At 37.3% G+C, this 14,118-nt stretch overlaps 1 protein-coding gene and 1 long non-coding RNA gene across 2 annotated transcripts in view; one reads left to right on the top strand and one right to left on the bottom strand.

Moving 5' to 3' along the window:
• EBF1 (EBF transcription factor 1) overlaps positions 1-14,118 on the bottom strand; it is a 346,244-nt gene that overhangs the window by 13,265 nt on the left and 318,861 nt on the right. Inside the window, 2 exon segments of the mRNA XM_029051049.2 lie at positions 30-207; positions 1,267-1,332. Of these exon segments, the coding sequence (XP_028906882.1) occupies positions 30-207; positions 1,267-1,332 (244 nt within the window).
• LOC114806479 overlaps positions 1-14,118 on the top strand; it is a 206,449-nt gene that overhangs the window by 94,775 nt on the left and 97,556 nt on the right. The window lies entirely within an intron of this gene.

The following is a 14,118-nucleotide window of genomic DNA, read 5'->3' as shown; positions in this document are numbered from 1 at the left end:
AAAACAAAGAGAGAAAATCATTTCCTGACCCTGATTGGTGGCCTGTGAGGCTTCTGAGACATTCACTGCCAGTTGCCCACTAAATGAATTAACTCCCATCATTCCTGCATGGACAGAAGTGTTAGCAAGTGCAGGGAGCTGGTTGTGATTACGAGGAACGCTGTACAGTGCCTCTGCAATGTCTGCTGCTCTCTTCAGGATTATTTCCTGAAAGATAAAAGAAGATAAAGTGATTTCTCTGGGTTAGCACTGCAGTTTTCCCCCCTTTAAGACATACAGGCTTGACTATTTCCAGTCAGGGACAAGACTAGCCCTCCTAACTCTGAGAGAAAACTTTCCCTCCTATGTTATCTTCATCTTGTTCCTTTCCCACCTGACAATTTTCCAGTGGCCACAACCATAAAGGAAGACAGATGCTCATTAAGGAAAGGAAGCAATGTTGGCCTGCCATCAACCCCAACAGTGCACATTCCCTTTCTGCCACCAACCACATTCACTCTTCCTTGCATTACCTAAACACTGTTGGGTAGTTTATGTGGGGAAAGAGCCAGCCCCTGCCCTACACACTTGGCATAACTGTGTTCACAGATATTGGAAAAGGGCTGCAAAGACGGTGACTAATGAAAAGTGACTGCTTGTCTCTACTAAGGTTAAGGGCAGGAAATTGCCCATTGTGGATGACTCCTGGAAGGTCTTGTGCTAGTCCCAGGAGACCTTACCTCTATCTACTCTATCATTTCTTCACTTTCTAGATCTTGAATACTGAAGCAAGGTACAAGAAAAGAGTATTAATGCTGTTTCTGTTCATGGTGAAAATGTATTTTGGACAGGAGAATTGGACTGATAAGTTTCCCAAATATTGCCCTATTTGATTAATTCAGAATGGGATGCCTTTATCATCAGATATCCACTACATCATTAAACACATTATGAAAGCCCTATAAATTCTCAGTGCCTCTAAAACTGTTTTCAAATATGCTTGGAAACAAAAATAGGTAAAATAAAACCAAGCAGAAATCAATCCAATCCTTCAATTATGAAGCATTTTACAAAAGTTTTCAAATAAATTCAGTCTTGTGCATTAAGGAAATAATTTGCCAAGAGTGGAGAGAAAAGCAGACTAGTCCTGAACCTTTTTTTGCCTGTTGAAACTATGTAAGCTTATACATTTGTTATTTTTTGAGACTTTCCTACTATAGTAATGAACAAATATTCTCCCTCCTAAACGTCTCTTGGTATAAAGCCAAATATTTTTAAATCACTTACCTGATTATTATGTGGCATACCATACAGTGCTTCCACCAAGTCAGCAGCTCTTTTAAGTATTACTTCCTGCCAAAAGAAAAAAGACAGGTTTGTTCCTCTGAGTGAAAGAGATAAAATACCAAAGAGACCATTAATATCTTATCTGGTCTTATTCCATTTAAAAGCAACCACATTGAGAAACCCTGAATTATATTAAATCAGTAGTTTATCCTGTTCACATACATGCTTAATCAAGTCAAAAGGTGAGAGTCATTGGTGCTCCAAGATAAAACACATCACTCGATTGTCTGCCTTCTGCACTATAAAGCACTCATACATTTATTGTAGAATACAATTTGAGGTCATTTACTACATTACTCCAATCAATGTCATTCAGTGCATGTTATGAATCCCTAAAATGTGTTTATTTTGGACTTAATTGCTTATTCCAGGAAACACGACCTTATCAAGCAGGTCATATTCAAGAAATTTCCAATCAATCTTAGGCTGCTGGAAATATGTAGCACTAAACTTTTGTTTATCTCCCTTATATATCAGAACTATGAAATCTATTTTCTACAGCAAATCCCCATAACGATGGATGGAATGGAGTGAGCTTCTTCCAGACATTCTTTGGGAAAATGCATTATCTGTAATTTTCTTCATATCAACTTTCAAGTCTCATCCTGAATCTTTTGTAATACCTTCAGTTTCATTATTGTTTTATTTACTTGATCTGCTTATTTATTTCCAACCTAGTTGTGTTTCTCTCTGCACTTAGCTATAAGCAGCATGGCTCAGTGGAAAGAGCCCGGGCTTTGGAGTCAGAGGTCATTAGTTCGAATCCCAGCTCTGCCACTTGTCAGCTGTGTGACTATGGGCAAGTCACTTCACTTCTCTGTGCCTCAGTTCCCTCATCTGTAAAATGGGGATTAAGACTGGGAGGCCCACGTGGGACAACCTGATTCCCCTGTGTCTACTCCAGTGCTTAGAACAGTGCTCTGCACATAGTAAGTGCTTAACAAATCCCAACATCATTATTATTATATATAAGCATATACTATATATACAATATAATATATATATATAGTAGCTGTTAAGCCCTTACTATGTGTCAAGCACTGTTCTAGGCGTGGGTAGGTTAAGTTAGGTCAGAAACGGCCCCTATCCCACATGGAGCTCACAGTCTAAGTGATCCCCATATATATATTAAGAAAACATTATTTTTTGCATTTTATCTTGGTTTTTTTGGCCTAGAATTAGTCATTGTGACATCTGGGTAGAACTATTTTATTTCTATTCTACAATAAAATCAAAATGAGAGAACTGGAATAGGCAGAATCAAAACCTGAACTGGGATCAATCACATTCCTCATATTTTCTAAATATGCTATAAATTTGCACTGACCCTTGAAGCTAACTACAGCAATTCTCTACTGTGGAAAAGATGTGTACCTACCCACGAATACAAAGATCCAAAGACGTAGAATGATCATTTAATGTGCTTTACAATAAAAAATGTTCTGGGTTTATAGCATGTGTAAAGTTAAAAAGTTTTAACTTTAAATATTTTATACAATAGGCATTTTAAAACCAAAAGAGTAGTGATGCTCAATTTTCATATACTGCAGACTCTGATCAGAAATAGAGATATAATTGCATTCATTTTGCTGTCACCATAGCCTCTTCAAAAATCCTCGAGCAACTCTTAAAATGACAAGCTTTTAGATATATATTAGCATTTTTTTTTCAATTTTAAATTCCCTATAATATGAGACAAAATAGTTGTCATACTGGAGTAACTACTTATGACATATATAATGTCCTAAATTCAAAAATGAGATGGAATTTTTTTGAACTTTCAAAAACATTTATGCTTGCCTCAAGATGCTGAACACACCTGAACACACACTGTACAGTTATTTTTCACACATGAGATGAAATGCATTATATAATTTGAACCTTTTTTTAAAAGGTAAATAGAAAGGGAATTTGCGTTTTTGTGTTGGACAATAGGAGTGAATAATTTACTATGGTATAGACAGACTAAACACTATATGCCTATGGAATTACCGTATTGGTAACAAAACATTAGTCTATTTCGACTCCTTGATGAGAGTCGGACAAAATAACTTCATACTTTGAGTTTTCACACAATGAAAGCCTTCTGTGCTCAAAACACTAAGGCTCCCTTTCCATTCAAGTCATACCTCACCCCCAGCTCACTTAAAAGCACAGTCTATATCCCAAACCCCTTCAAGCATAACGATGCTAAATCTCTTACAGAAAGCCAGATCTTGAAATGCTACCGCGGTAATTTTTAAGTGACTCTTCAGGGGAAATAACAACTTTTGAATTTTAGGGTGTTTAAATCAGTTTCCTATTCCCCTCAATTATTCTCTTGATATTAGTTTTGTCTGCAAATAGAAAGGAGAGAGGAGTCTCTACGTCCTCTATGAGTTAGAGCAATGGGCCTTAAAAAGGGCTTGGATGGCGGCGACCAGAAAATTGCTCTCACCTCCATGTCATTATGCTCCCCGTGAACTAGCCCCCGAGCGTGTTTGTGTTCGGGATCTAATATATTGCCTTTCAATCAGAGCTGAGAGCCACTGAACACACAGACAGAACATGACGAGCAGGTCAGGAAAGCAATAAAGATTTTACAGAGCTGTCCAAGGTGCTAAATTTACTCAATAATGGGTTTGGCACCATAGTGTTAACCTCTCATTTACTACCAGTTTGAGAGACTAAATTGAAGTAGCTGACTTCATTTACCTTGAAATGTATATTTTATGACATTATGTAAGTAGATTGAAAGGGCACTGCAGTTTTAACAATTTAAAGGCTAAGGCATGTTTAAGATGAAACTTGAATATTTATTGTATATTGCACTTAAAGTATATAGAATGTTAAAATGTATTGATTAAATTTGTAAAAGGTATTATAAAAATGACAGGTAATATAAAAGATATATGCCTCTTAAAATCAAATTGATACTGTGTATTATCACCAGAATGGCCACAAGTGTAATTTTTTTGTAGTTTTATATGGTAATTTGAAAAAATCTGTAATTGCACACTGGAAAAATGATTAAGCCCAAGATACTAAAGAAGAAACCTTCCAGAAGAAGAGGACTGGGTGTCTCATACAATCTTTTGATTCTGAAATTATTCGTAACCCCCTCTTCTGAGTAGCTACAGGGCATAATAAAATATCCTTTATGCAAATATACAGTTTCAGTATTTCTAAAAGATAAAGATAACTAAAGCTAATATCTAATTTGGCATTTATTTGTTTATAAAAGTATCTTTTTCTTATAATAAGATTAAAATGTTCCCATAATTCAGTTCAAAGTATATAAGTAGAGATTAGATTTTGTTAAAATAATTAATCCTTTCCCTGGATGTAAATGTTTTTTAAAAAATCAGCATTTCCCCTTTTTGTTGAAGAGGAAAATTGTAATACTGTACATCAAATATTGAAGTGATCCAGGGAGTCAAAGCTCATTCCCCATCTACATGTTCAGCCACAATCAATCAATCAATGGTATTTACTGAGCATTTACTATATGCAGAACACTGCACTAAGCACGTGGGAAAGTACAATACAATAGAGTTGGTAGAGTTGATCCCTGCTCACAAAGAGCTTACAGTCTTCAATAATGACCTTGGTCATGTCCTTTACCTCCTATTGAAAATAAACAAACGTTAACCCTATTTACAGAAAAATAATTCTATTTATCATTTTGAAAATGCCTCTACTACATGCAAGCCCTGTACTATGATTTGGACTCACTTCATTTTACAGGATAAGTATATAAAACTGAGCACTTGCTACAAATTTATTTTAACAATATAGTCAATAAATGACCATTACTTTTGATCTCTTATCAAAAGCAGAGCAGAGAAATATGAACATTTTTTGACAGTTTTTACATTAGTTTTATTTTTCTATCCTTGATGCTGATTTTTTTAGAATATAAAGTATTTTCATTTCTAGGACTCAATACTCCAGTTATTATACATAGAATGTTACGGGTTCTAAAACCAGCTCTGCCTCTTGTCTGCTGTTTGACCTCAGGCAAATCACTTCACTTCTCTCTGCCTAAGTTACCTTATCTGTAAAATGGGGTTGAGACTGTGAGATCCATGTGGGACAGGGACTGTCCCAACCTAATTTGCTCGTGTCCACCCCAGTACTTAGCACAGTGCCTGGCACACAGTAAGCACTTAAATACAAGAATTATTATTATTACATACCACTAAAATGGAAGGAACCATAAACGCTGTATGGAGATTAGCTGGAGAAGTAAGTTATTTATTTCCACTCCATGCAATTACACAGTCCAAACTGCCTCCAGGAAAATTTTATGGTAGCCCAAGATGGTCCATAAGCCTAGTATTCAGAACCACTGTTACAGTGACTATTATATTTGCAACATGATCAGTTATTGATGCAGGTGCAGAGAGTGAAATTTTCTTGTTGCTTGTGCTGTTAACTCTTGATCCATTTGACCTCAGGAAAAAAATCCAATATGTAAATTATCTAGGATCAAATTTGATCATCATGACTACATTTTATGCCACCTTTTGATGAATAAGGCTCCCAACTTTTGCTGACCCAGGCCTGCATTTAATTTTGTGATTAGTATAATGAATCATGCTTGGTGAAAGCAGCATCACTATTTTCAGATTCTTAGTGAAATGAGGTTGTTCCATGCTATATGTCAGCCATGTACTGACTGTGCTCTTAGGACCACTGACAGGCTCATATATTGGCTCTTGAAAGGCTATTGCTCTACCTAAAGTCTGACATTATACTTCTTTGTGGATTACAAATTCTGATTACGAGCATCCATCTTCTTCAGAAAGGGTTCTCAAAGATGGTACTGGTCAGAATTGCCTCATTCCCCAAACTGACATTTGGTTTTATCATTATTAATAACAATTATAACAATAATAATTTCTATTAGTTGTATATTAAGTCAATATACAGATAATGAGTTCATATACCTAGGACAGGTGACCCCAAGACAAGTTGAAGCCTACGTTGTCTGAGATTATAAAAGTTGAGCAAGTCAATGTTTTCTCTTGATTAGCTATTATTCGCTGTCATAATAGTCCAGACAGCAACAAAAGTCATTCTCTTACCTGGGGTGTGTCCAACTCGTTTTGAAAAAATGACTTTTATCCCCATTATAAGCATTTTATGGTGTCACATAAAAATAATAGTAATAATAATAATTGTGGTATTTGTTAAGCACTTACTATGTGCCTGGCACTGTACTAAGCACTGGAGTGGATACAAGGAAATTGGGTCAGAAACAGTCCCTGTCCCACATGGGGATCGCAATCTTAATCCCCAATTTACAGATGAGGTAACTGAGGCACAGAGAAGTGAAGAAACTTGCCCAAGTTCACATAGCAAACAATTGGAGGAGCAGGGCTTAGAACCCAGGTCCTTTTTACTCCAGGTCCATGCTCTATTCACTAAGCCCAGCTGTTTCTCATATGTTTTTACAAAAATCATCATTTTTGAGCAAAGACAGAGGAACTACTAGGAAACAAATTTGCATTCAGTGGGAATAATAAAGAATGGGAGGGAAAGCAAATTAAAGAGGGAAATATGGATAAAGGAATTTTTCTTTTCAGGAACTGTAGCAAATGGAATTATAGTACCTCCGTCATTGGAGGAGGTGATATGCAACAAAGGAGACAGGCAGGAGAGTCAATATTAAGACTAAGGGAAAGGTCAGTGAGCTACCACCAGTATACCTTTCCAGTTCCCCTCTTTGGTCTTATAACTACTAGTATTATTACTGATGGATATTACCTCCTTCCCCTCTCTGGGTTGCATCTGCAGAGTTTCCAGTACTCTACCATTCTCGACTATGACAGAGAGAGAGAGAGTCAAGTAGAGGCATACCCATTCCATTCCTAGCTTAGCTAGTGGCTAGCAAGTGGAAGGCAATCTGCTACAATTAAAACCTCCCTGTTCTGGGCATCAGTGGCATGAGAGAGAGTTGAGGGCAGAGACTCAGGTTTACTGCGTGGAAGGAGGCAATGGTAAACCACTTCTGTATTTTTTCCAAGAAAACTCTATGGATACACTACCAGAACGATTGCAGGTGGAGGTAGGGTGTTCTGTCCATGATTTCTGACCATGATTTCACTATGGGTTGGAGACAACTCGACAGCACAAGACAAAACTAGTTGCAGTGTGCCTTAGTGGAAAGAGCACAGGCTTGGGAGTCAAATGATACGGGTTCTAACCTGGCTCTGCTGTGCTTGTCTGCTATGTGACCTTGGGCAAGCCACTTAACTTCTCTGTGATTTGGTTACCTCATCGGCAAAATGGGGATTTAGACTGTGAGCCCCTCATGGGACAACCTGCTTACCTTGGATTTACCACAGTGCTTGACAACAACAACTAAGCACTTGAGAAATACCATAATTGTTATTATTATTCCCTGCCTTTGCCCTTCCCAAGCTCCCTATCAGTTTCCATCAGTCATTGAGAAATAGAAAGAAAGCACTGTTCTTAGGAGAATCTTGTCTCCACTTTCTTCAAGAACAATGTTGTAGTGTGCTACTGGTAAAGGACTCAAACACAAGATGGAAGTTATCAAAACCAATAAAAGAAAACATAGCTTCACATAGCAGGTGGTAGGCATATTGAATTCATTACTACAGGAAGTTATTCAGGGTGAAAATATTGACAGATTCAAGATGGGTTTGGATATATTCATGGATGGGAGATCCATAATGAGTCACAGGGGATGTATTAGGGATATAGAGGAAAAGGTTAAGGATATTAGATGATACATCCCTAAACATTAGACTGGATATCAAGGAAGGCAACCATCATGTGGTTATTCCAAACACCCTGTTGCTAGAGTTTTAGACAAAATACTACCCTAGATAGAGAATTGTTTGACCCAGTAATAACATTCCTTAAATCCTTATGATGAGACTTTATATGAATGCTAAGGTACTGCCTTAGACCAGATTTTGGGTTGATCTTTTCGCAACAGAATTCCACTTCTGAAAACATATATAGAAACTCAAGTTAATTTTACTTAACCTCTAATGTGCCCTGAGTGCCTGAGAAGGAGCTAATGATAAACATATATAGGCTGATTTTTGTTATTTATTTATGAGGCTGCATTGGGGCATATTGCTTATCTTTATGCCTGACCTTACTTGTTGTCATTACTTTCTTCCTGGTTTTGGTTAAACCAATTTGAAATGACACTAAGGTTTCTCAATAACTATTCTATCCCAGGGAAAGAGATGTGAGCTGGTGCTCTTTGGCCCTTTGACCTTTTCTGCTCTTCATGCATTTCTGCCCCTACTCTTTACCTGGACTACCCAAATGCAGGGAAAAGAGTAATAAAAAGTCAGCTCTCTGACTTTTTGGACAGAAGGAGCTGCTCTCTGAGCTTTCATCAACAGAAAGATGCACATATTTGATCCTGGAAGCAGCATGGTGTAGTGGATATAGCATGTGCCTTTGAGTCAGAAGGTCATGGGTTCTAATCCCAGCTCTGCCACTTGTCAGTTTTGTGACCATGGGCAAAACACTTCACTTCTCTGGACCTCAGTTCCCTCATCTGTAAAATGGGGATTGAGATGTGAACCCCAAGTGGGACAGGGACTGTGTCCAACCTGATATGCTTGCATCTACCCCAGTGATTAGTATAATGCCCGGCACATAGTTAAGTGCTTAACAAATACCATAATTATTCCATAATACCATAATACCATTAAGTGAATTTCAAGCCCTAAGTTTAAAATGATTTTTTTTTTTTTGAGGAGATTTTTGTATTCTTGACTTCAATTTCATTTCTTTATTCATACGTGCTTGAGAGGCACCTTGAGTGCTTCCTCAGGTTGTTAAGGAGGTTAAAAAGTATACACTCTCTACCTCACCTTTACTTTTCCCCAGGGTCATAGACAGTGCGTGACAGAACACCACAGAGTGGAAACTTCCCACTTAAAAGGTACACTTGTGTTTAACGAGGGACTTGGGAGAAGGAAGGAAGAAAAACAAAACAAAACTTAACGTTAAGCTTGTGATTTGTACAAGAATTCCCTAAATTCTCAGTATGCTGAGTGCACAGAACTTGCAAAATAGAGCTCATCTGAAGTGTTATATTTCAGAATCATATTTAAAACATTATTCAAGCATAACCTCTACATTCAGTTCAGTCACTTTCATTTTATCACTGACATAATTAAGAATGTTTCTCTTGAAAGAGGCACTCAACTCAGGACTACCTCAGACTAAATGAAAAGGATGAGCAGAAATTAAGGTGCAGGAGACAGTAAAATGTTAACTGTTGGACAATTATATTTCGTAACTCTGAATGCAAAACATTTTAGTGTTCCATGTAGTCTTCCCTCACTTCATGGGAACACTGCCATGGTGGTTCCATGCTATGCCGTGGTGTCATGACATAGTGGTGTTTTGCTGTCTCTCCCTGTGAGCCCGTTGCTGGGCAGGGATTGTCTCTCTCTGTTGCCAAATTGTACATTCCAAGCGCTTAGTAGAGTGCTTGCACACAATAAGCGCTCAATAAATACGATTGAATGAATAGTGGTAAACCTCTTTCCTATTCATTCATTCATTCCCTTATAAAAACAACTCCTCACCATAATCTTAATATCTGTAGGAAGAGAGCCCAATCTACCAAAATGAAGACAAATAAAGGAAGAACTGAAATTTCTCCACTTACTTTTATGAGCTGTTTTGAGATTACTGTCCTTCCTTCACCTATTAGTAGATCAATTCTGAACATGAATCAGTACTAACACCTACAGCAGGGGAAGGTTTAGCCTGGTTTACAAAGACATCATGAGATTATCTGTATCAGACTTGGAGCAGGTAGTAAGATAAAGTAGTTCTATCAACATAAGACATACTAACTTACATGATTGACTTTTACAATGGAAAGAAAAGGCTGTTCTCAAACAGCTGTTATTGCCTCAATGGAAAAAAAAAAATCAATGAAAGTAAAATGAACAAGAGATTTTGTCTAAGTTGCAGTTAATACTGCTGAAGAGCTATGGATATTAAAAGGTCAACAAATAAATTAGTCCAAGTGTTATGAAATGAATGATTTGGCTTATAATTTTATTGAGTGAAAATTGTTCACTGCCTATTAGACCAGGTAATTTTTATCCATGGTGCCTCAATTACTGTTCCGTAAGCAATAATATAGTTGTAAGAGCTGTTAGTTCGATCGAGTGACCTCTGAGAAGCTGGCTGGGACAGCTGACTTTACTATGATGGATCACCAAGCTTGATCTCCAAGTGGTGCCAAGCTTTCCCTTTCTGCAAGGAGATCTCATAAAAGAAACATTACTGCTTCATCATTTTACCAAAACACTCCATTTTTAAGTGTCAGCAGTTAGGTCTACACCCTGAAACCAGGTATTCTTGAGAAGTTGTTATACTGGAATTGTTTTCCTTTTCCAGGAATCTCTCCTAAATGGGATCAGGTGACACGGAAAAGGGAACAGGCAAGTCCCTTCTTTGGAAATCTTGGAGACCTAAAAGCCAGATGCCTATCTGCTTCTTACTTCTTAGCCTCCTTGTCTCCATCTGTAATGGCACTTGGCTTGAGATTTGTGCTATCTTGGGCCTAAGGCTGTGAACTTTGGTTAAGGGTCATTTACCCTTTCTCCATGCTTCATTTTCTTCATCTCTCCAATTGGGGTAATAGAACTTTTATTTCCTTGACTAGTGCACTGAACTAATGAGTTAAAAATACACATGACTCATCCTCCAAGGATCTCAATTCCTTTAAATTCTCAACTAAAAGATATACATCAACTATGAATGTCCAATTCGGCACAGTGCTATACATCCCGTGCTAAGCAGCGAGAGCCCCTCAACCAGACTTTACACATTAAAATTGCCATTCACCTTAGAAAACAACCTTCACTAGTACTCAGCAAAATATCTGCTCTCATTTCATCTAGTTCTCTTTTCTTACTATTCCATGTAACTGTGCTTTGGGGAGCCACCTAATTTTGTACTATGAAAACATGGGAAAAACTAATTCTGGTTTGTAAGTTTATAGCTGGTTTCAAATTGGATTTTCCACATGTGTGTGCTTTCTTGTTTAGATCTAAACTACCTATCTACCTATGTGCCTCAAAATAAAACATTCAAAGAAAAAGGGAATAATGGCTTATTTCTAGGGAGGAAGTGCCTAGGAGAGGTGTTAGCCACTGGATAGTTTTTGATACATCTAGTTCCTAACAAGAGCAATTGTGCCTATGTCCACTAGTCAACCACATCATTATGCAACTGTTACTCATATTTTTATCCTCATTGATATTTCTGTGAATGTCAGATTCCTGATAGGTTTTGAATAAAGACTTAAGCATAATTAGAAGATACTATATACAAGTGATTTGTGTTTATTTCACCACTGTTACACACTTATGATAGATCCTGAAACAGAAATGATCTTTTAGGCGGGTGACTTTCTGTCTCATTCCACCAATGAACAAGAGTGCTGTGAGACTACAGTCTGAATTTCAATTTTGCAAGTGTACAGTTGAATGGAATAATATTTGGCACAATGCAGTGTACAACTGAGCTACTAAATGGCTGATTTACTAAATTATTATTAGATGAGCCCTTGCTGTTCCAAATGAAAGTGCAGTCACTGTCTTCCTTCATGGTGTGTTCAAATTGTTCTGTGTTTAAATATTCAGCATGAGGCTAATGTGAACTGATGAACTGAGACTATAAACATTCACTTTCAATACAGATAGAGAGACAGAGATGCAACATATCATGTGGCCTGTGGAGGTGAAAATGATTTATATTTAAGGATGTTGCTGCCTACTTCCATTACTTTTAGGTACTCTTAATTAGCATGGTGTTTGAATGAGTAATTCAGGCGAGCAGAAAAAAAAGCAGCTTCATGGTTAGAGAGGCTTTGGAATGCCAATGAAGTAGACGCTGCTGCCTGACTTTTTCCAAGCACCACATGAGCTCACATTTGTGGCAATGCTCTCCCCCCCCCCCCAATTATTTTAATGACTCGTATTTGGGGGTGGTAAGGAAGATAACTGATTAACTTTATACTAAGGTTTGGGGAATTATCCAGCTCCTCTCACACTGAGGCTTTGTGCAGTTTCATAGGTGGCCACCAACTATCACTATTACCCTACACACACACACACACACACACACACACACAAAACCAACAACTACAACAATTTCTATACCGCCACCTGCTGGAACTGACAGTAACCCTTTGTCATTCTTAAGGAAGGAGCACTCCCTTACAGAGGACCGTCACAGCAAGTATTTAAAATACTGTGATCTAAGGCACTTACAGTAGATTAGAATTTTTTATTGGTACTGTGTTGCCATAACAACATAAAGACAGCAGATGACTTAAGCTAAGCTTGCAAAGCAAAAGGCTGCTCATCTGGCAGTTAAAATGAATACAGTTCACTTCACAAGTTCCCCATATGGACCCTTAGTGTATGGTAATGAGGATACCATATGGTGAGAGAAAATGCACAGAGAACAATTGTATTCTACAGGATGAATAGACTGAATAGGAAGTTATGAGAAAACATGGGTGAGATTTTTGTGTGCTCACTAGCTGAAGGTTTGGGTTTTCTTTTTTTTTTTCCAGAGTTTCTATCCTTAATCTGCTCCTTAATACGTACATGCATAAAAATGACAAACATATTGCAAATTTTGCAATATCATTCATCATAAACTGTCAACAATGTTTGCAAATCAGCCTAGTAAGATCTTTAAAATGTGTTATTCTTAAAGGCAAAAGTACTAAGTTTTCAGACAAAGTGCAGGGAAATTTAAGCACTTCTGACAAGTGGAAACATTAACAGTAATCATTTTAAAAACACTTGCATCCTCGCCTGCTTGTTTAGCTATAAATAATGATGGAATGTATAAAAGCTCTAAAGTAAAAAAAAATATATATTTCTTAAAGGGTAAAAATGTTTAGAAGCACAGATTCATGATATTATTAATCTATATGGGAATGTATAGACAAGGGTATCTTCCCCGAATTACTACTACCCAGATCTTAAACCTGGTAAGACAGCTTGCTAAAGGCTGCAAAGTCAATTTTGTACTACACATGCTTCATAAAAGATGAATATAAATGCATTAGTTAGACACGGTGAGCTAAATTAGAAGGTCAGGCAGGGCTGGGAGGGCTGAAAAATCACACAACCAATGACTGTAATTACTCTTTTTTTAAGTCTATTAAGTAGTGTTGTTCTATCAAGGCTCAGGGGTATAGGACATGAAGTACAAGATAAAGTAATGTGTATTTATTACTCCCACAGGATCAATTTACTAGATATTTTCAGCTCCATAAAGCAAAATACACAAATGCAGCCTTTGTTACTTTCTTCAAACTGTTTTATTTTCTTTCAAAGAGTGACTGTTCCTCAAAAGAAACATTTTTATCTCACTAAGGTCTTCCCTATCATCATTTCATTGTTGAACTGGTAAACATCATGGGGAACACAAATATCAGGTAAAATTCCATATCTCTGACATGACCCCAGGCCTACAGGAGCTTACAATCTAGTAGGGCAGACCAACATTAAATTCATTTACAGATAGGAAGCAGAAAGAAAGTGGATATTTACATGAGTGTTTAAGAGGGTATTGATAAAAAGTTCTATGGGGAGTTTTGAATACTCAAGGTGATGGATGATAGTTAAGCAGATGAAATAGGGGAATGGGCATTAATTGGGGAAAACCTACTGGAGACATAATCTTGAAGAGTTTAGGGGATCGTTATAGATGCTATCATCTAGAGATGAAGAATGAGAAAACTTCAGGTAGAAGGAAGGGTGTCAG

The sequence above is a fragment of the Ornithorhynchus anatinus genome, chromosome X1, assembly GCF_004115215.2.
Source record: "Ornithorhynchus anatinus isolate Pmale09 chromosome X1, mOrnAna1.pri.v4, whole genome shotgun sequence".
NCBI lineage: Eukaryota > Metazoa > Chordata > Mammalia > Monotremata > Ornithorhynchidae > Ornithorhynchus > Ornithorhynchus anatinus.
The sequence above is the reverse complement of the archived record's forward strand: the minus strand, read 5'-3'. Positions and strand labels throughout refer to the sequence as shown.